Source organism: Mugil cephalus, chromosome 12 (genome assembly GCF_022458985.1).
Source record: "Mugil cephalus isolate CIBA_MC_2020 chromosome 12, CIBA_Mcephalus_1.1, whole genome shotgun sequence".
Classification (NCBI taxonomy): Eukaryota; Metazoa; Chordata; class Actinopteri; order Mugiliformes; family Mugilidae; genus Mugil; species Mugil cephalus.
This window is the reverse complement of record NC_061781.1, coordinates 3,374,733-3,396,405: the sequence shown is the minus strand read 5'-3', so window position 1 is coordinate 3,396,405 and position 21,673 is coordinate 3,374,733. Positions and strand designations below refer to the sequence as shown.

Sequence of the window (21,673 nt, the reverse complement as noted above, 5' to 3'; positions counted from 1 at the left end):
CAGTCAGTCAAAAAATGACTTAAGCAATTATGCTATTAGGCTAACGATTGCTTGTTACGGCTGGCACCTCTGAATTGCTTCTGTTTTCTTGTTTCTATTACTCCTTTTTACTTAATGTGGTACATACACATACATAAAATGCAGTTGAGTGGCCAGCCTTCATCAGCATCCTCACCATCATCCTCACGAAGTGGCTTCACTTTTGGTGCAACATATTAGCCACTTTTATCTGATCTGGCTTAAGGTACGACGGGTGACTGCGTCCTAAATATGAAGCTAAAAATACAACATATCAGTGTATTTTAGACTAGAGATTTTCAAACTAGTGTCTGTTATACCAACCAGGCATAACATTATGACCACCTTCCTAATATTGTCTAGGTCTCCCTTGTTCTGACATCAGATATCATCAGATAATGGACAAGCGCCTAATGAGGGCATCCCACATCCCACAGATAATTGATCAGTTTGGGATCTACTGAATTTGGAGGCCTGTTCAACACCTTGTGCTGTTCTTAACATCGTAACATCTGCATAAATGAATGCCAGGTCCTAAAGTTTCTCAAATTGAATTGTCGCAAGATGGTCAAAGTTATATACTTATATAATTATATACCTATATACTTCTGTCAGCATTCTGCCTGATTGGTGTACCAAACCTACCGGATACCAGATATAATTATAGGAGTTATGTTCTCTTTTCTCTTGGTTTGTGTTGGAATGTCGGCAGGAGCCGTGACGAATTTTGGGAAACTGCATTTTCAAGTTTTCTCCCTCAAAAGCATATAAGCAGACTTGAGCTGCCATTATCTTGACAGTGATGGTGCAGACCTCATTAGAATAGCTCATTCTGCTGTGCAGTAATGCTGTATAGCTGACTTAACATTAGTTAACATTGAGTTCACTCCCCACACTCTCCATTCACTTGTTCATTCAGTATCCTACTTTAACTGTCTGGATTTAACTGGCAATAAATAATGTTTCTAGCTGTAGGCTATGATTTAGGTGGAAGTATACTTGTACTTGTTCCCTGCTGGAAGATGAAGGCAGTAGTAGAGTTTTTCTAAATATCACCACCTGAAGCTTTTAATTCTTTCCCATGGTTTGACTATAAACTGTTCAGCAAGTGCCTTGATGGATGATGAGACCAAGGTCTCAGTCTTTTCAGATGTAGTCTGTGTCAAACCTGAATAGGGCTTGATGAGTTCTTCCTTTTGAATCAGGTTTTCTGCGACCACATTAACCTCAGCTATCGCAGCCGACTAAAGTCCACAGATTCACATTTGTTGGTATATATACGGACACACAAACTGCACGCGCATTGTATCATTTCCTTCAGGGCACACTTCCTCGATCTTGTTATCCAGGACTGTATGCCTATGCCCGCCTATGTAAAAAAATAAATAAATAAAAAATAAAAAAAATAAAAATTAACAGCTGTGCTGCAGAAAAGCAAGCAATTTGCCCAGGGTTATTTGGACAGGCCCTCCATCCACAGCTGGGAACTCAAGGCCCCTGGCGGTTTCATAATGAGACGTCTATTGATTTTGGGTTTTCCATTAGAAATGCTGGAAGAATTCCATTTCATTTAGCTGCTTCTCAGATGGCTTGAATGGAAAAAATGGCCAAATCAGACTTATTGTTTACTATGTGTGGAGAGCATAGCAGGGGTCCTGATTTTGAGGCCAGAACGAGCAGGGCGTAAAATGCCGTTTTAGAAATAGAACCTTTTAACGTCATTTTATTGCTCGTTTAATTATTATTAATTCATGCAGCATTCTTCTGATTTGAAACCAAGAGCAACCATGTACATTTTGATAGTCATGATTTGGACGTTTACTACTGATTTTCAAAACAGAAAACAAAATTAAGTACAGAAACATGTTTCCATGTACAATGAAAGTATTCCTTTGTGATCCAACAAATGCCTGACAGTACAAAGTCAACAGCGCATTGTATGACATGATTTTAGTCTATGATTATGGACTCCTGTGAGCTGTATGGGAGTCTGATAGCAGAGGGGAAAAACGGCTTCTTCAGTCTTGAAGTCCTGCATTTCACACTCCTGCACCTCTGGCCCGAGGGCAGAAGAGTAGTTTTTACACAATTTATGAAACTCAGATACCGACGTTTTCCATGTCGTATCATTAAATCACTGGCTTTAAAGACAATTCCTCGTGTTATAATGGGTCATTTATATGCAGTATCACCTGGATTACTGACAGTAGTAATTTTGTACTTTTAACACATCTAACACCTCATCTTCACAGATTACTATATCCTTGAGAACAACTCTATGCTGAAGGCTGCCTTGAAGTACAAAAGGATCCAGCTGACTGATTTCAGAACAGTTTCAATGGAACATTTTGGTGAGAATAAAGCACTGGCTTCTGTCGTGATACTGTGAATCACAGATGAACTGTAGGACGGATAGAGTGGCTTTTCTTTTATCTCTTTTTACAGATTTACCTTTGAAGATCTCTTACCCACCAGACTTCTCCGAATCCCGCCACTATGGACTGCTGTTGCTGGTGTATGTATTTCCAACATAAGATTCTATGAGTCACATCGTCTGACACTTTTATCGAGACTAACGCGGGACTATTACAGGAGGGAAAATGTATGCATATTTAATGTGTGAGGGCCCGGTCGTAATCAAACCCCTGACAGTAAAGCAATTTGTATACAGAGTAACTGGGGTCATGTTGAGTCAATCACAGGGTAGCTTTGTGGCGCCCTGTGATTTACTCCTCTTCACGTCCACATCCATTTGAATAATCAAACAGTAAATAGACAATTCAGAACTGAGAGGATGATGTGTTTACATGGCAGAGTGATAAACCTGTATTAACCAACATTTCTTATTTGCGTGTTCCATAGTGCCCTTTTGCCATCCAGAAACAAGAATAAATAAAGTATATTTTACCCTGGTTGACGTGGAGTGTGAATGGTCTCTCTGTGTTACCCCCCTGCAACCAAGAGGGTGGGCTGTGACAAGCAGTTACATACATGAATGAATGAATGAATGAATGAATTAATGAATGAATTAATGAATTTCTTAACTGAATACTCACCCTCTTTTTTCAGTGACAGTGCCCCTGGTGGCCAGGCTGTCAGTGACCGTTTCTCAATCAGCTGGGACTCCGTCCTGGTCAGTTCAGACAACGTGATTGTCGCCCGCCTGGACGGCCGAGGCAGCGGCTTCCAGGGTCAGAGGATCCTGCACGAAGTATACCAGAGACTGGGAACTGTTGATGTTCAGGACCAGATTGCAGCAGTAGAGTATGTTATCACATTCATTTCATTCTGCTTTTAAATGTCTCGCAGTTTGAGGCAACACATTCGATGGAATTCTCCGTTGACTAGAGCTTTGTAACTCCCTTTAGAATTTGTAGGAGGATGTCATCCTTTTTCACTGTATTACAGATTATAGAACCCTTTTTCAGTCTTGTAAAAGTTCAAAATAAAATGTTAATAAAATCTTTCAATTTCCCAATAAATATCTTGTATATGAGGCATATAGAGCCTTATATGTAAATATATAAATCAGATAGATCTGGGGGTTTACAGTATTTTAGAGGCGATATATGCAATTAAATTTGTTTCTCCAGCTTTCTTCCTCGCTGTTATTTCTAAAAGCACTTTTGTTCACAGGGGGCTGCAAACAATGAGGCTGACAGTGATTTTATTTGCAACCTCCTCCCATGCATCTTCATTGTGTGCACTTGTCAGTTGATGCTAAATTCCCCATGCTGTACATTTTATCTGCTCCACTCTGGTAATAAGGTTTTTTCTTTTAATTTGCAGCCATCAACCAATAATTTTATGAATACTTCTTCTGAGTTTACATGGTACGAGAGCCCTCCAGGAACTACTTTTAATGGTCACACAATGAAATCCTGTCGAAGTGTGTCAGAGTTAAGAGTTTTTAAAGGTTCAAACATGCACCTTTTCGATATGAGTGATCATTGGATCCGTTTTTTTTGCCATCATTTTTTTCATGTGACTTTTCTTCCTGATTTGCAGCTTTTAGTGCAGCGTGTGAAGTGTTATATTGTGAATAATAATAATAAAAAAAAATACAAGTGCAACCCAACATGGTCACTGTTATGGGAATTTATTACTTCCACCCCCGACCTTCCTTATGCAGTGGTTTAGCACAAGGACTTATTCTGCCACTACATACAGTATAGTGGCTGTAAATATAATAGGTTCTGTGACTCAGCTCCTTTGCTCTGAGTGAAAATATAGAGCGGAAAACCCAAGAAAAATCAATACCAAAGGTCAAAGTAAACCAGAAATGTTTACAGCGGCTGTAAAGAATATCGGTGTTTACCTTAAAGCAGACACTGGAACATTTTAACATTCTTAAACCAAAACGTTTCTAGGCTTTTAGATGCTGTAAATGTGTTTTAAACTACAGCTGAAGTTTTATGTTTGTGTCTTTCCAGGTACATGATGACATTTCCATACGTTGATCGGACGCGAATAGCAGTGTTTGGAAAGGTGAGCCCATTAGCCATTTTTCCATATGCTTATACAGGGAATGCATGGACGTGGGTGGGGGAAAAACTGTATGTTTACATGGCTGTGATTTAAGATTTATTCTCATACTGCTGCAATTTGAGTTGAATAAATGTTTTATGTTTTCCTGCTCAGGGTTATGGAGCATACATTACATTAATGATGCTCAAGTCTACTGACAGCCTGTTTAAATGTGCATGTGCGATGTCACCGGTGACTGACTGGAAGCTCTACGGTTAGTACATCTCCCTTAAAATCCTGCACAGAGTTGACACAACAAGTACAGATAAAGCATTGTTTCTGTGAAGTATAGATGTTGCATTTTTATTGTACATTAGCCTTCAGCTATAAATAATGTTTATCTGTAAGAGAAAGTCCCTAAAAAGAGGGGTGTGAGGATCTTGGCTGTGGACTAGAGTATGGAACGTTTTCTGTAATCATAAGACACAGAGGACTCTTTCACTTGCACAAGGTGTTATTTCCTCTTCACTGAAACTGTTTTACTTGAGCTCAGGATGACAGGAACTCCTCTTCGTTCGGGTACTTAGCTGCAGCTGAAGCACTGTCTACTTGTGGCACTGTTAAGAACGTATCACCTCTCATTTGTACAGCGTCGGCGTTCTCTGAGCGATACCTTGGCATGCCATTACGGGATGACAGCAGATATCAGGTATGTGTTTACTCCCTCTCTCCGTGCTTGTTTGCTGTTGATCTTTGAAAGCATAACATGACTGACACACCTACAGTTAAGCTCCTGCCGCTACTGAATGCCACTGCTATCAAAGTCAGAGGCAGCGGAGCCTTGCTTTTCCTTGTGTTTTTTTGTTGTTGTTGTTGTTGTTGTTTTTTTTTGCAGGCTCTGTAGGATTTTGTCACTCATCTCTCTCTGGTAACTGAGCGCACTGGTGTGTCAGATCAGATGCTGGGGGTTCTTGTAAGCCAATGCAAAACAGTAGTCTGGTTCTCACAGGCCTGTTCATGTTTAGCTATCAGAGGCTTTTTTATTTCTTCACTGTGATAGAAAGGAGGCAACCAAACAAGAAATCTTTTCCCAACAAGTAAATTACTCCTTTTGCTGTACTGCACCTTGGCATTTCCCCTATAATTTGTTATGGTCCAAGCATAGAAAATACTAGTGATACTATATCACTAACAGATCTCTAACTGATTCCAGTGAATGATATCTTGTAGAATGTAATATACGGCTACGCTTTTGATTTGATTACATTCTGCGTCTTTTTATTACATTCTCTAATGCCAGCTTGCCTATTTATCAATTCATAATCTCCCCACTACTTCTGACTTTCTTGCAGTTTTCCAGCGTGCTGCAGAACGTTCAAGCACTTAGGGAGCAGACACTGATGCTGGTGCATGGCACAGCAGATGGTAAGAGGAAATAAATCGTAGATAGACTGAAACTATGTGGTGCATCGCTGCTGAGCACAAAGAAGCGTGCAATCCTGGAAGGTAATGAGGCAAATGGTTTTTAATCAAAAGATAAAAGGAAAAGTGGGTTATCTAAATTGACGCTGGGATTTCCAGAGGAAAACATTCCCCAATGAACCATGCATGTCGGATTTGTCAGGGTATTACCATCCTCCCAGACTCTGATTGTCTCTTGTTTTCCACGGTTTGGATTCAGGCTGAATCTTGCTGACATTCTTTCTTTCTTTCTTCCTGTCTTTCCTTCTTTCTTTCTTTTTTTTCCAGCCAACATCCACTTTCAGCATACTGCTGAGCTCATCAAGAACCTTGTGAAAGTAGGAGCGAACTATTCAATGCAGGTGTGTAGTGCGGAGGCACCACCACCAATCCTTTATGCCACATTTAAGAAAAACTGAAATGTTTTTGTATAATACTGTTGCAACATGCATGTTATTTTAATCCATTTAAGTGCTGGGATGTGTTTCTGAGGTGAGGTGAAAGGGATGGGTGCACGTCAGAGATCTGAAAACACTCAGTTATTGTAGCTTGGCATTGTCACTAGCTGATTTGTCCCACTTACAAACACAGTCAGCAGTTGGAGCTGCAGCTGTGATTCACAGGAACTAAATAAGACACTTTAAAAGTCTTGATTGGTGCAATTAGCAATAAGAGCGAACTCATTCCCTGAAGAAGACTAGCCTAGAAAGAGCCTAGTCTCAGATATAATAATAACAATAATAATAATAATAAATTCTATTTATAAAGCACTTTTTATCATATAAATGTCAACGTGCTATACATTAGGTGTAATAACCTGGTTGCCATTGCAGGAATTACACTGTATGGCACTGAAACATGACTCATCAGTCTGGTTCGCTGTGTAACAACACCACCCAAACACTAGTTGGCGCTGTGTCTTTTTTTTGCAGTCTGGTTACTTTCTGCCTTACTTCCTGCTTCACTTTCAACAATGGCGACTGAAACTTTGACTGAGGGATGAGTCCTCAGTTAACCTGTCTTCGATGTGTTCCATCTTTATTGATCCAAAACAATTAATTCAAACATTGCGGAGATGGTAAAACGGAAACACACTACTGCCAAGCGGACCAATCACAGTTCTTGCCGTGACGTGTAGTTACATTTCTGTGGAAATGAAACCGCCTACTAAATGAAGTCAACTTGCTAGCGACAGTATTGATCCACGAGATGAACAGAAACCTCATTATCTATGACCACCTGCTGGATGTAACTCAAATACCCACTCTCTTCTCTGTCTCTGGTCTTGTCCACCTCCTCAAAATATATCCGACATCTCTCCTCACCAGCTAGTTATATCTAGGGTGACCAGATGTATGCTTTTGTCTTCTCGTGTCCTCTCTTTGCGACCTAACAGTGTGTCAAACTCAGACTTTGAAACTATTTCAAACTTGTCTGGAATTTCTGTTCTACTAGAGCCTCAAACATGTTTACAAAGAACTGCTGATATGCACTGCTAAAACCTTTGAGTTCAGAATGACTTGAAAGGTAACGCGGTTTATATTTCGCCACTAGATCTACCCAGACGAGGGCCACTTCCTGTCTCAGCAGAGTCGCCAGCACCTCTATGCCACACTGACCAGCTTCTACAGGGAGTGTCTAAAGGAGGAGCTGCTACCGCTGCCTGATGACGAGGAGGAGGAGGAGGAGTAGATGGGAGGCTTCGAGGGTCAGACCTTTGGCAGAATTTCTAGGTTTTGCCGAAATCAGTCAAGGCCTTCCGTGTTTGGACCAAGTGTTTAGCCAGATATGGACACAGCTAGAGCAGCTAATGCTCTTAAAGTGTGTCCGTGTATGTGTGTGTGTGTGTGAGAGAGAGAGACCGAGAGAGAGAGTGTGTGACTGCATATGTATAGTGGTGAAAAGATTATTGAAGGACACAACAGTGACACCCACATTGCCGGGACTTGAGACGGGAACTGCCCTCTAGCATAAAGTCATTTCGGTTTTTTGGGATGCTCCGTTTCTCGGCAAAGCACACGGAAGACTGCCTCCGTCTTCGGCAGACTATCTGAACTGCAGTCATCCCCACTTAACCAAGTGCATGGTTCTTTTACAACCCTTTTGGCTTCACTCATTTTCATCATGTCAGTCTCCTTTGTGGTAGCACCTGGGGAAGAGAGGGCCACAGATGTACGCTTTTGATCTCACATCTTCCTTCGGTTGTCGTATCGTTGCACAAGGAAATGCTCCAGTCATTTGGGAAAATGTTTAGTCACATAAGTTCACCACAACCCGAGCGGATCCTCGATAAGTGCAATTTCCCGCAGAAACCCTCCCTCCTCCATCGCCCGCCCTACATAGGTACAGTCTTTAGAGGTAACACTATTGTACAGGGGTCTTGTGTAGACATGTACAATGCCTTACGAGGTTTAACATACTGTAATATTACTTGCTGGCAGTGGTACTCATCAATTAGCAGTGTCATGTTAATCTATGTCAACTCAGGTCCTTGAGACACAGCATTACAGTCAGTTTAGAAGCTACATTACACTATGGCTGTATGGCCACGAATAATTTATAAATTCTGGATGAAGATAGTGGATATTGGCCATATAGTAATTTCAGTTTCAGGCCACACTGCAAAAGTTCTCCATCTTAATGTGTGATGTAATCGTGTATCCTTAAATCAAGTGATGAAATCTCTAAATAGGTGTGAGATCATTTTTCCAGTGCATCTCTGCCTGATTAAGAGACATTTGTCTTATTTTGGGACTTAGAAGTGGGCAAGTCAGTGAAAATAACTGTACTAAGATGGACAATTTTACAGTGTCATTAAGGTGTTTGCATGTCTACAGGGAATGTGTCAAGTGTTGCCACATTTTGTACAGTACAATACAGCAGAGTGTGTACATAGATATATTTTTAAGATGTCAGATCTCATATGGGGATGGATTGATTTGACCTGGATGTCTTGTACTTTTTTTCCCTCCGTTTTTCTTTCAGCTGTTTCTTCTTTCTTCTTAGGATGGTTTTGTAATGCTTGTTCTCGTTCTTTTTTGCTGTTTTAAAAGGGAAAGGGTAGGGTCGAGGTTTCGGGGTTGTTGTGATTGTCCTCTAGTGATGATTATAAATAAATAAATAAAAAATATGAAAAACTGGGACGTTGCGCTGACATACTGAGTACACGTTCGAGTCCATGTTCGAGTCCACGTTCGTTTGCAGGATTGTTTGAAGACAAAAAGTGTGTCACGGCCACAGGACACAGTTTTTTTTTAGAGCCAAGCATAGCTGCTTCAACAATGTGTATCTGTGTGTATTAATCACTGCCTGCATTTACTGCCCTGAATATCCAGGCAGATGTCACTTTTTAAACCTGCAGGAGCTGAAGTACCGGAAATAATTTAAGTGTTTTTCCTCTAATACATGAGCTGCTCAACCACACTTTGATGTTTTTGGATTTTTTTTTATTTTATTTTCACGTCTTCCATGAAAAGTGTCTGTTGTACATCAGGGTTGCAGCTCATTTCGAACATAATAGCGTATTAATATGCAAAACGACAACTCCAAATGTTTCCCTTTGTTTTAGTGCAAAGAAGTGCATTATGAATGAATTGCAGTATTACAAAACATGGAATGAACAACTGAACATTTCTTAAAAAAAGTAAGTGTAATTTCTGTATAGTTCTAGGTCTCAGTGTTGCATTACATCCACAACCCTTACTAAAACTGTGTGAACCCTAGGAATGGCAGCTACTTTTATTCGGAAAATTGTCTTGAATGTGATTTTTGCTTTTTGCAAATTCATCCCACGGGCCACATTAGACCCGCTTGCGGGCCACTTTTGACCCACGGGCCACATGTTTGACACCTGTGGTCTAGAAGCAGAGCTAGGTCAAAACTCAGAGGAGCCACCTTGTGAATCACATAATCATTCCCAGTCTTCAGTTCCACTTCTGACTATTGCAGAAGAACTTGGAGGAAACGTGCATGATCAAAATGCAGTGGAAGAAATTAGGACGATGAACAGACATGTTGATACAGTATACCCAGGGCATCCTAGAGTGACAAGAACGTGTAACTGTTTAAAATCCTTTAGCTCTGATCACACCTTTATGTTAAATTCCCTCAACCCTCTTCAGGAGTTCGTCCCCTGGAACTTTTTGGCTTCTTTTCCTTCACTCTGTGTTCCGACACATCCCAAACTATCCCTGCGAGGTTCAGGCTGTCTGACACAGAAGCTGAATAGTCTGGTACAAAGCTGTGGTGTCACTGGAGACGACAAGACGTTCCTCTTGTTAACTTTTGACCAAAACAACCTTGTTGTGAAAAGTTAACTTTTACGTCGAAAGCCCGGCGATATTTCCCCAACAACATCATTTGTTCTGATCAAACGACACGGCACGCAGGTGAAAAGATGATCTAGGCTCACAGTTTATTTCAGGAAAAAACATATTTTCAAATGAAGACATGATATACATACACAACTGAGACTGAGATGCAATTTGACAAAAAGTGTAGAAGTAGGTGCAGTAGAAGAAAACTATCTGGTGACTCAAGGAAATACACAGCATTACAAGAGTTTGTTTCTGGACAAAGCACGCTGTACAGCATAGATTGATATATTACAGTTTGTCTATTTGAAACCGCTTTTTCACATTTTGGGATGTTAAAGGCTACATTAACAGTGGAGACTCTGTGAGGTCGTAAACATTTAAATTCTATACATATCAGCACTGCTGCAGTTCAGATTACCGAAGGTGTTGGTCATATTGTTCTGGAACCACTTATATGTCTGAATCCTAAGACAATGTCAAGTACCCCAAACTGTTTTCACATTTTTGTATTGCTACGGACACTGCATTGGCTCTAATCTGGGAAAATAGTGACTGTAATGAGATAAAGGCACCTGCAGGAACTGCTTGTTGACACAACCCCTAAAGCCATTCATTCATTTTCTGAAAAAGTATACATTTAGTTAAGAAATTATGAATTTATTCATTTCCTGTAACCACTTGTTCTCTGGAGGGGGGCTGTAGCCCATCCCAGCTGTCACTGGGCGAGAGGTGTGGTTACACCCTGGACAGGTCTCCAGTCTATCACGGGGCTAACGCACAGAGACACAGGCAACCGTTCACACTCACACCTACAGCCTAACAAGCATGTCTTTGGAGGGTGGGAGGAAGCCGGAGTACCCAGAGAGAACATGGATCACGTTTTCTGAATGTCCGCAGGCCTCGGGGCGTGTTTTAAAATACACGGCAAGACAAAAATATCTGAATAAATATCTGGTGTGTAATATATGAACGGATATGTTTTGTTTCCAGTAAATACTCACATTAATTCACAGTAGATTACAGCAGTCAGCAAAAAGTTGACTCTAAAATGGAAAAAATACAAAACTCTTTAATTCCCTGACAATTGTACTCAGTACATGATGCCAACATTACAAACAGTAACTCTCGTCTTAAACATTAGAGTACAGCGACGACACCACCGTCTTTCCTTTGACAGCTTACTCTTCACAACACTTGAATTCACCATGCTGACTTCTTCTTCTGTCACGCTACTTTCATTCCGCAGATCTGTCGTTTTTCACCAATGCTCATTAAATGCTTTTACAGACAGCCGCCCTCCATGGAAACACCGTCTCTGGTTGCTGGCGCATGATGGAAGTTGCTACAGTACACTCTTCACAAAACTTTCCCACGACGGGAGGTTTCCACGGACTAGTCATCTTCTTTGGACGTCTGCGGAGCAACAAGCTGCTCCTCCTCGAAGCAGCGCTTGAAGAAGGTCGATACCGAGTTTAGCATGTAGTGCTGGCTCTTGGCGGAGACAATACTGTGTCCTTCATCTGGGAAAATCTAAGCAGCAGGAAACAGAAAACAAAGAGTGGGTTTGTGAAACTTTGCTATTTTGGATGATTGTAAAATGAATTTGGACACAGCAGCAGTACATCTCGGGGGCCACGGGATCAAAAGTACTAAAAAAAACCTCAGCTTAGCAAGCGTTCTGCCTTGAGTGTCTGCAAGACCAGTTAAATTGGCCAGTTGGGCTTTTATGGCATAACTCTAGCACATGATGGCTATGGTTGGGTGGGTTAAGGCGTTGGCCAAGGGGCAATGGCCTTGTTTTTTTTTTTTTAAATATATATTGTACCTTATTACCTATTGATACTCAAAGCGCTTTACAGCCTCTGACACTAGTCTCTACCCATTCACTCACACATTCACACACCAGTTCCACACACTGTGAGGTACTGGTGGTTCAGTGTCTTGTTCAAATACTGTACACTTCAGCATGTGGCACACAACCACTAACCCTCTACCTGCTCAGTCACAGCTACATGGTCTGCCACTGGACGTGACAAAAAGTTAGGTGGGAGGGTTTAGCCAAATCAGACATTGCTTAGCGTTTTATCTATCATTCAGAATTCTTTATTTATTTATTTATGTCATGTCATTTATTTATTTATTTATGGGTCCTAGGCACCACATTTTTCATATTTTTTTATAATCGAGCTATCAACGTTTTACCCAAGGAACCACTGGAGTATTTTTGGAGTATTTTCTAGAGGATAACTTACTGAGCTTTGACGTTTTAAATAAATACTACAACATCAACAACACATCTTCAAGATATGGCTGTTAACTGCTGAAATACATCTGAAGGAAAAACGTGAAATTAAATTAGTGTCTTTTATAATAAAAAATGTACCATATAACTGTATAAGTGCTAATAATTATTTCTGCATAACCGGGTTGTTGATAGTGCATGGTGTGATGCTCTCAACACATGCACGATGTAAGTATCTGTTGTACAGTATTCGCATTTCAGAACAGTCATGGGAGTGTGAGTCTGTATACCAAAAAAAAAAAAAAAAAACTAGGACTATTCTGATGATATGTTCTGTTTAGATCAGAGGGTGTACTGACGTTTGATTCCATACTGCATGTCCTGCAGTGAAGGAATAGACATGCTGTTAGTTTTAGCCACTAGTGGATAGATTAAAGGATTATTTTACAACACAAGAATTTACCAACTAAAGACAATAAGAGAAGAGCTTACGTGCTACTCGGTACAGATACAAGTAATACAGGCTTCACGGCTTGCAACGAAATAAACTTTGCAGTCTTGGAAGGGATATATACACATTTAATTATGTATTTCTCAAGATAAAACGGCTTGTTTGTCACTGGCTCCCAGATGTACCCATGCAAGTGATCTGACTCCAATCTGACTCTTCTATTGGCAGCACTGTTTAATCTGTGTTAATCTGTTAATCAGTGCATCCCAGACCCATTGCAAGGTCTGCTCTTGCTCTTGTATGGGAAGTGAAGGGAACATCATTCAGACAGGAGAGGACAGCAGTCACCTGGAGTGTGTAGTTAACGTTTGACGTAGACAGCAGTTTGACCAGCTCAGCAGAATGCTGGAAATGGACTGTGGCTGTGAAGGAACAGATCATTAAATGGAAAATGCATCATATAACAATTATACAGTCCATTACACATTGTTAGGATTTTAATGAAATGAATGCAAATTAATTGTAGGAGCGCCATATGCCAAGAAAAAAGACAGCAACTAAAAGTCAGGGAACAGGAAATAAAATAGATTACAACAAAGAGGGTAACCTGTTAGGGCACTTTGTATGTACAGTGTGTCAATATCCACTTTTCTTTAATTTTCCTGGCAATTATTGGCATTATACGTCCACATATCTGCCTTATTGTGTGTACTAACACCGTACTCACCATCTGCTGTGCCGTGCATAATAAGAAAGTTCAGTTGACTGGATGCTGTGATATTGCTGAGCAGACTGGAAATCTGCCAGAGACATTTAACAGTTAGCCTCCAAAGACAGAAGCAGCAACAGATTAAACAGCTTCTAATTAATCAGTAATTAATGGTAATTCCACTCACACTTTGGAAACATGCATTCTTGCATTTAATAGAAATAAACAACTCATTTCAGGCTATAAAAAGGGAAACCACATCTTTAAGCCGGATCGGTTGTCACATATAAATGTTCACGTTGTTGCCGCTATCAGTTTCAGTCAGAGACAGAACTCAGCTTCACCAATTAATGTCGACGCTGTGACTGTGCAGCTGAGATTACGCCGTTCATTATTGGATTCTGTTTTTTGATCAGCGCTGCGCGATCTCAGATGAGTGTAGAGAGACAAGTAAGGCAGTTCAAATGTCTTGTGGTCTTACGAAACTAGTGCTTATAATAGTGTAAGATGCCATTTCCAGTTTTCTACAGAATCATCAAATCAGGAAGGATCCAAGGCCTTGCAATGATTCAATACAGCTATGCTTTGGTTCTTTTCTTTCTTGTGAATCTCCTGCTGCAGAAGATTCGACAGACGTGTTCCATAATAAAAGAGTGGAATGTGACACATTCAGACTCGTGACAGCAGATAAATTACATATGTATTAATGATAGCTCCAGTAAATATCTCCGTAGGCTGAGACAGTGACCCACGCTTTATTATAATGGGAGTCTTCAATGCACGATACATGAATAGGAAAAAATGATATTTGAATCTAAGGCTATTGATAAAACATCCAGGGCTGTGGTCAGATGCCCAGGCCCCTACCATCGCTTATCAGCAGACATGGAGACTGGAAGGGAGAATGACTACGACTGTCAGTAAACGCAGACAGGTCCTTGAATAAACTCATCCAGCGTGTAGTTACCTAGAGACTGCTGGAGCAACAGTTCACCTTTCAGCCCAGCAGTAAACCAAAGCATACAACACAGACACTGCTGGAATAGTCTCAGGACAAGTCTTTCGACCGGGGTTTAAAAGCTTCATGAAGGCACTAGCTTGTACGACAAACTGATCATATGTGTGTGGCTATGGGTCTTGATACAACAGTAGACTGAGAACAGACTTTGAAGTTCGAATACAGAAACGTGGTTTATAATTGTGCTCAGTCCCGTCTTTTACTGCAACTTCTAGCTTTGCCACAGGGTCAATAGGTCAATCCACTTGTTGTCCAACTGTGATTAATATGATCTTTTTTTTTTTTTGTTCAGGATAATGTGACAGAGGTGGCTAACAGCCCTTCAAGTAGGCAGAGGGATGGTTCAGTAGGAACAGAGGGAACGTTCTGGTCAAGGTAGTCTGCTTATGACCTTCAACCTTAAAGTGTGCAGAGTTAGTGGCAGATTGTGTCAGAGTGATTCTTTATTTAATGTCTGGAACTGACTGAGCTATCATCTGTACTAATCAGTCCCAGAGTGTATTATTTCTGTTAATGCATGTGGCCCCTGTAAGATCTCCTACTGCATCAGCTGTAATTAAGTACAGGTGTACTCAATCACAAACTACTGATATTTATTCATCACACAAGTACATGTGATAATTATTGTGTATTCAGATCAGCTTGTAATATATTCATTCCTTTCTTTGGTCTTACTATTCTACATATGCCATGTGCAGATGTTTTCCCTCCATTTTCGGACCCACCACGCTTGATTGACAAGGCGTTTGCAGAGATTTGTGACTTGAAAAGAAGGCTGGCTGAAAGGATGTTTTTGCTCATGCAGTCATGCAGATGCACTCCAACACTCCCACTCAGTTTACGCACTGAAAGCCTACAGCTTTGCACTCAGAATGCGGAATACATTAGCGCAAAGAATATATGCCCATGTATGCTTTTATATTACCTTCACACATGTAATGTTGATAAAAAAACAAAAAAACAACAACCAGAAAAAACAACAACATTTATAAAAACAGTCAGACCAGCAGTTATGAACTTTTTTAATTAAAACATGCAGAGTGTCTGAAAGTTTGCTTCAGGGGCCTTGGTTCCATGCTACATTCATCCACCAAATGCCCTCACTCTCTTTTGAGTCATGCTTTCACTTGCTGTGCATTATTTTTACAGTACCTGTTACCTTATACGTGCACTATGAATTTTCTATTAAATGAAAGAATTTGTATGTTCCTGTCCTAATGGACAGTGTGTCAGAAACAGCATGCCAAAAGTACCAGGATGTCCTAATACAACCAGTCGCCTTACATCAAGCAAGCTACCATGTGTTTCTGGTTATTCTGTGCAGTGGGCAAGGACAATGTTAGCAACTATAGTGACCACTGCATGTGTTATTTTGTAGCTTCTCAGTGAGATGTGGCAACAACCATTTTGTTTACTTGTGTATATTCAAAGTTTGTGCTACAAATAACAACAAATGTGAAGGTCAAAGTCCAAGGTGCAATGTTAAACTAAGTACACCCATGACATTCTTAACTTTGGTTAAAAGATGATTCTGACTTTCCCCACCCACTAACACACATCTAGTTTTACTTGAGACCAACATCCTTTCACTTGTTATCTGCTACAGCGTCTTTAAACTTCTTCTGCTCACTTGATCTCATCACGTTCCTGGTCTTTGTCTACGTTCTGAGTAACTATGGACCTTTTACCTATGTACTGACCTACAGGATTTGCTCTTTTTGGACCTGTATGTATTTTACTAGCCTGCCCTGCTATACAGTCTTTTAACTGACCCTCCTGGTTGTATTTAGTGCTAGCACAGTGAGGTAGGTGGTATAAGGTATGTAAGGTATGTAGTAGAGCTGAGCCGGAAACAAGTATCCGGTACGGATCTAGCACTTTTGTATGAGTACGAGTATTATACGAGTAATATGAGTCAATATCTGTGCTCAGATTGAATAAAAATCCTCATTGGTTATCTGACTGTGTCTACGTTCTGTGATAGGTCCCTCCCCTACACACATACACATTTGTTGCTGTGTCCCGCTCTGCTCACTCTGACACACAACAGCTCTCTGTCTCTCAGGTTTGCGGTCTTTTCCGTTAACGTTTAGAGTTTCTTCAGCTTAAGGTTTGTTTTTACTTGGGTTCGTTCTGACGTGGTGCATATAAATATTTTGTTTGCTATCGTGATCAAAACCACAACTTCTGATCAAACTATATCAATTGCATGCTTAAAATAACATACCGGTTAAAGCCCCGCCCATTTCAACAAAACCGACCCACGTCCGGTTAAATCCCGCCCATTCCATTACAAGACCCGACCCCTCCGGGTTATCCCATGCAGTAGCCCCCCCGTACAGATACAGATAGAGATAATTCGTATGGTTAACAGATACAGATAATAATGTACTCCCTCATCCCTAGTATGTAGTCAGATTTGAGCACAAACTTTCTTGTGGAACACAGTGCCACAATTCAAGTATTTTATATAGCAAATCAGTCAAAGAGACATTTGAACCCAGTCATACCTGGCATTTGTGATCTTCTTTCACTGGTGAGCTAAAGTATTTCTCAGCGAGGGCTGATCCTTTAGAAGGATTAAATAGAAAAACAGTTAAAGGAAGATATACATACACTGTTACATATGATAACACTGATAACACTTCTAGGGCCTTTTTCAAAAGTACATCTACATTTAATGATGCCATTGAAGAATATTGTTTCTCCTTTCTGTATTAATGTATTCTATATTTAAAAGAATATGTGTGACCTTTTTTTTAATATGACTGGATCCTGTAGCAGTGCCTTCTAAAAATCCAACATTTTAAAATCTGATAATGAACCTTTGTCGTCAGCGATAACATTATGAATACTGATTAACTGGGTTGACTGGATGAGCGTCCTTATAATGTTTAGGACAAATGACAATTGTAACCATGTGCGTCCGATAAGTCACGGCGGTTTAATTCTTACCATGGAGTCTCCAGTTCGTTAGAGGAGCCACAGCGATGCCACATTTGAACATTGAGCTGTGGCCGAGAAGCAGAAGCGAAGACAAGAAGCCTCCATATGCCTGGAAATAGGGAACACTGACTTTAAAAGAATGAAGGATAAGAAACTATTCAACAATTTCTGTAGGTATTTATGTATTAAATAAAAACTGTTACTTTTCCATAAACTCCCACTCTGTTGCCATCAATATACGGTAACTTGACCAGGTACCTGAAAAATTACAATCAGTTAATTAAATAGCGAAAAGGAAGTGAAGATTGTTCTTAATTTTATTGATAAAAAATTAACTATACATGTATGTCTGTATTGTAGTAGTATGTCAGTAGGATTCAGTAGGGTTTCAGTAAATAAATAAGTTATAAGTTCTGGCATATTACTGGCTAACTACCCAGCAAACGATACATACAATATGTATTGTATGTATCGTATGTATGTATAAAAGAAGCCAATGTAGCCTAAAAAGCAGTGATGACTTGGAGCTGGTAGCACATTAGACATTACATAATTTTAAGAGATTAAAAAATATATATATGCCACAATTGCATAGATTTTACTTGTGTAACTGGCTTGTTAAGCCCCAACAACATATGAACAGCACAACTCTGTTATTTATATAGCTTATAGAGTCTGGCTTGTTTTTGTGTCCTTCACACTGTGCTCTATATTCTGTTTGTTGTAGAATCAACTCAGAAAAATAAAGAGGGACAGACATACTCTACTGCTGCAATCTGGTCCTGAACATCAACAGTTCCCATTCTCTGGTAAACTTCGTGCAGGATCCTCTGACCCTGGAAGCCGCTGCCTCGGCCGTCCAGGCGGGCGACAATCACGTCGTCCGAACTGACCAGGACGGAGTCCCAGCTGATTGAGAAACGGTCACTGACAGCCTGGCCACCAGGGGCACTATCACTATGGAAGGGCAAACAGGGTTTTGTCCAATAAGAACAGCAAAGATTCCAAAAAAAGCTACTGACCAGTGATGACTATGAATTACCCCCTCCCAGAAGACCCATGTCACCTGATGAGTCACAACTAGTTTGGAGGCAGAGGTAGACATACACAATATTAGCATGGCGGTTAGCATAATGTTATGCCTGATCAGTATATGTTCAATTCCTTTCACTTCCTTTCCAGGATTTCTAATAGTAAAAATGAAAAGGTAGAGGCAATTACATACAGGACCAGTAAGAGTGGGTGCTCCTTTGTTTCATCCAAATCTGTCGGGACAATTAACTCCAGACGAAATGCTGCAAAATGAGTCAGTGTTAATATTCAGTCCAGGGTGAATTTTGGTTAAAATCAGTCACAATGAATTTTATTTTCAACACAAGCACGCATTTTTCTTCAGAATATGTCAAAGGTCTATGCACTGAACAGTCCAGTCAACACAGCAGCCTAATCAGACAGGAAAAGGGGCTACAGGGGTCGCTGCACGTAATACAGGTTAACCTGGTATTTTAATTGATTTCATTTGATTTAAGCTTTTACTGGGTGTTTACATATTGTTATCCTGAGACTCTTGGACAAAACAATTTCCCTATGGGGATCAATAAATTGATCTTGAATCTTTTAGTCTCTGGGAGTTTAATTGAAATCTATGTGAGTGATTTACATAATGTGAAGTGAAAGTGGCTGAAATGAGGCGGCAGTCATGGGCTTGTTGTTTGAGGTGCTATCAGGACAGCAGCATCAGCAGAGGATACGTCAGCCTTCACTCATCAGACCCTTAACATTCTAATGAACTTTAAGGCCACACAGCGCGTCGGTGGCCTTCTGCCAAAAGAAGTATGTGCACTGTGACCTCTAAAGCATTCAGAAGATTTACCAGAAAACTTGAATTTTAAAAATTATATTACAATGAAACAAATGAATGAAGAATGCACAATATCCAAGGCAAAATTGGGCTTGTGATTTCATTTCATGAGCAGAAGTCTACTTAAAATGTCTATAAATATGTATTACATTGTCTTTGATGGAAAACCGATTAGAGAAAGGGAGCCATACGGTGAGCTGTCCCTTTTAATTCAAACAATATAGTCCTTCTTAAACTAGGGCTGTTTCATAATCTCAAAACAAAGCAGCTCTGCACCTGTTCATTCAGTTGTGATTAGCCTTAAACAAGTCTTAAGATTACTGAGTGTTGGCATATAATATGCCCAAAACTATCACTAGTTTTGTTAGGTTTCTAGATGTTTTTTATATATATATATATCCATAAGTGTGCATGTGCATGATGAGGTAAAGTATAATCATCAAAGTCAATTGGCATCATGGGGCCTTTAAGAAAACTTCTTTACCAAATTTTGCAAATGGTAGCATGCTTCATGTTTCATAAATGAATGGAACTTGCAAGTTGTAGGTACATTGTTGACTCGGATTGCATGCTCCTGCAAGTATTGTGTTTGCTTAAATAAGCGATATTTAGCAGAAAATGTTGCAAGTCACACAGCTCCACCCCGTCTTAAGAAATGGAACATTAATAGAGCATGTTGTCCAATTTCAGACATGAAAGTAAACTGTAACTTCAGCATTGTTTTTCAAGGCCCTTCATGGACAGACCGACAGACAGACAGTGTCTTACCGAAGGTGTTGATTTGTACCATTCTTCTTTCCCACCTTGGTATGGTCCTGTTTACCAGCGCACGTCTTAATTCGATGTTTCTTTCCAGAGTCTTGTGCTCTGCTGAATGACAGGACGTGCATGTATTGCTTTGATTAGAAGAAGTCAACCAAGAAGCAAGAAGAAAACTAAATCACAGAGCTTCAAGAAACCCCTCATCTAAAATCTTAAATGGGCATGGTTTCCCTTAAACATTTTAAAATTATTCTTTTTCAATATGTAAGTATTCAGGTACCTTTAACAAACTCTATTTGGTGCCAATTCCAAGCAGAAGTTGTTAGAATTTAAAAATTACAATGGGGAAGCGGCAATAAAAAATTAGGCTGCCAAGTTGGCTCGTCAACAACGCCAGCTATTTAAGTTATTAAGCTACCACATCAGGGGGGACTGTAGTGTTTCAGTCAAGTGTTAAAATTGATGTTTTTTCTTTTGTTTTTGCTTTAGAATATGGAATATCAAAAATAGACTCTAGGACAATAATTTATTTTCTTGTCCTCCTTTGTATTTTAAGTCATTATTTATGATACTAAGACAATGTCCTCTCAGCCTGTCACAAGGTTTTGCTTTAAGGTTGGTGATCTTCTCATCTATAAGCAAGCATTTAGTCACAGAATCATTCTTATCAGAATAGGAATTTGGTAGCGCGTCATTGGGATTTCATTACTAGGGGGTGATTTAATCAATACAGAGAAAAGAAAAACTTCTTCACGCAGTTGAGTAGTTCATTTCAGCCAATCTGAGCCATTTTATTGTAATGAGATTCAACTCCACAGCGCTCAGATAAGCTGACTTCTGTCCATCAACGCATGAGCCCACCTAAATTATACTGAACGGAGCCACTCCAGGTCAACTTTCTGCTGCAAATATTGTGTGGGAATGGAAAGTGAGACTGGCTTCCAGGCTACAGAATAACTTGATTCTTTCACACATTGGATTGAACAGGTCCAAGTAATGTACTTAACCAAGGCTAGACTGGATATTATGTCACAGAATGGGACTGTGTGCGTTAAAGTGCACAGTAGGGCACAAAAATGTGACACATTAATCATAATCACCATCTCTTAATCTGCCAGTCTGTACGAAGGGAGAAAATGATAGTTTATCTACAGCAGAGTCCCCAGATGCTGCTCTAAGTGCCTCTGAAGTACACTCACCATTTCAAGCTGTTAACGCTCAGCCTAATTGCATCTTCATGTCCATTTCACAGACTTACATAAACGTCTGCTGCTGAATGTTGCCTTAATGACTTGGCCCCAGCGGCTTAATCTTCAAGTTGACCACTTGCACTTTTCTGACACTGAACCACACTCTCAAATAAAAAAATAGATAAATAAATAATAAATAGATGTGCTTGTGCTTCCACATAATGACTGGAAA

The 21,673-nt window shown here is 40.1% G+C and overlaps 2 protein-coding genes across 3 annotated transcripts in view; one reads left to right on the top strand and one right to left on the bottom strand.

The window, feature by feature from the left end:
* Positions 1–9,087, top strand: part of LOC125017361 (inactive dipeptidyl peptidase 10-like) — a 179,458-nt gene extending 170,371 nt beyond the window's left edge. For both annotated transcript variants that reach the window (XM_047600393.1, XM_047600394.1), the window contains exons 18-26: positions 2,271–2,369; positions 2,464–2,533; positions 3,088–3,282; positions 4,452–4,506; positions 4,660–4,759; positions 5,136–5,194; positions 5,838–5,910; positions 6,235–6,308; positions 7,501–9,087. In XM_047600393.1, the coding sequence (XP_047456349.1) occupies positions 2,271–2,369; positions 2,464–2,533; positions 3,088–3,282; positions 4,452–4,506; positions 4,660–4,759; positions 5,136–5,194; positions 5,838–5,910; positions 6,235–6,308; positions 7,501–7,638 (863 nt within the window). In that variant the 3' untranslated portion in view covers positions 7,639–9,087. The remainder of the gene's footprint in view (positions 1–2,270; positions 2,370–2,463; positions 2,534–3,087; positions 3,283–4,451; positions 4,507–4,659; positions 4,760–5,135; positions 5,195–5,837; positions 5,911–6,234; positions 6,309–7,500) is intronic.
* Positions 9,088–10,335: 1,248 nt separating this feature from the next.
* The window catches only part of LOC125017363 (inactive dipeptidyl peptidase 10-like), a 100,973-nt gene continuing 89,635 nt past the window's right edge, over positions 10,336–21,673 (bottom strand). The window contains exons 18-26 of the mRNA XM_047600395.1: positions 20,258–20,359; positions 18,854–18,923; positions 18,391–18,585; positions 17,832–17,886; positions 17,638–17,737; positions 17,193–17,251; positions 13,683–13,755; positions 13,304–13,377; positions 10,336–11,792 (exon numbers count right to left, since the gene is read on the bottom strand). Coding sequence (XP_047456351.1) covers positions 11,655–11,792; positions 13,304–13,377; positions 13,683–13,755; positions 17,193–17,251; positions 17,638–17,737; positions 17,832–17,886; positions 18,391–18,585; positions 18,854–18,923; positions 20,258–20,359 — 866 coding nt within the window. The 3' untranslated portion in view covers positions 10,336–11,654. The remainder of the gene's footprint in view (positions 11,793–13,303; positions 13,378–13,682; positions 13,756–17,192; positions 17,252–17,637; positions 17,738–17,831; positions 17,887–18,390; positions 18,586–18,853; positions 18,924–20,257; positions 20,360–21,673) is intronic.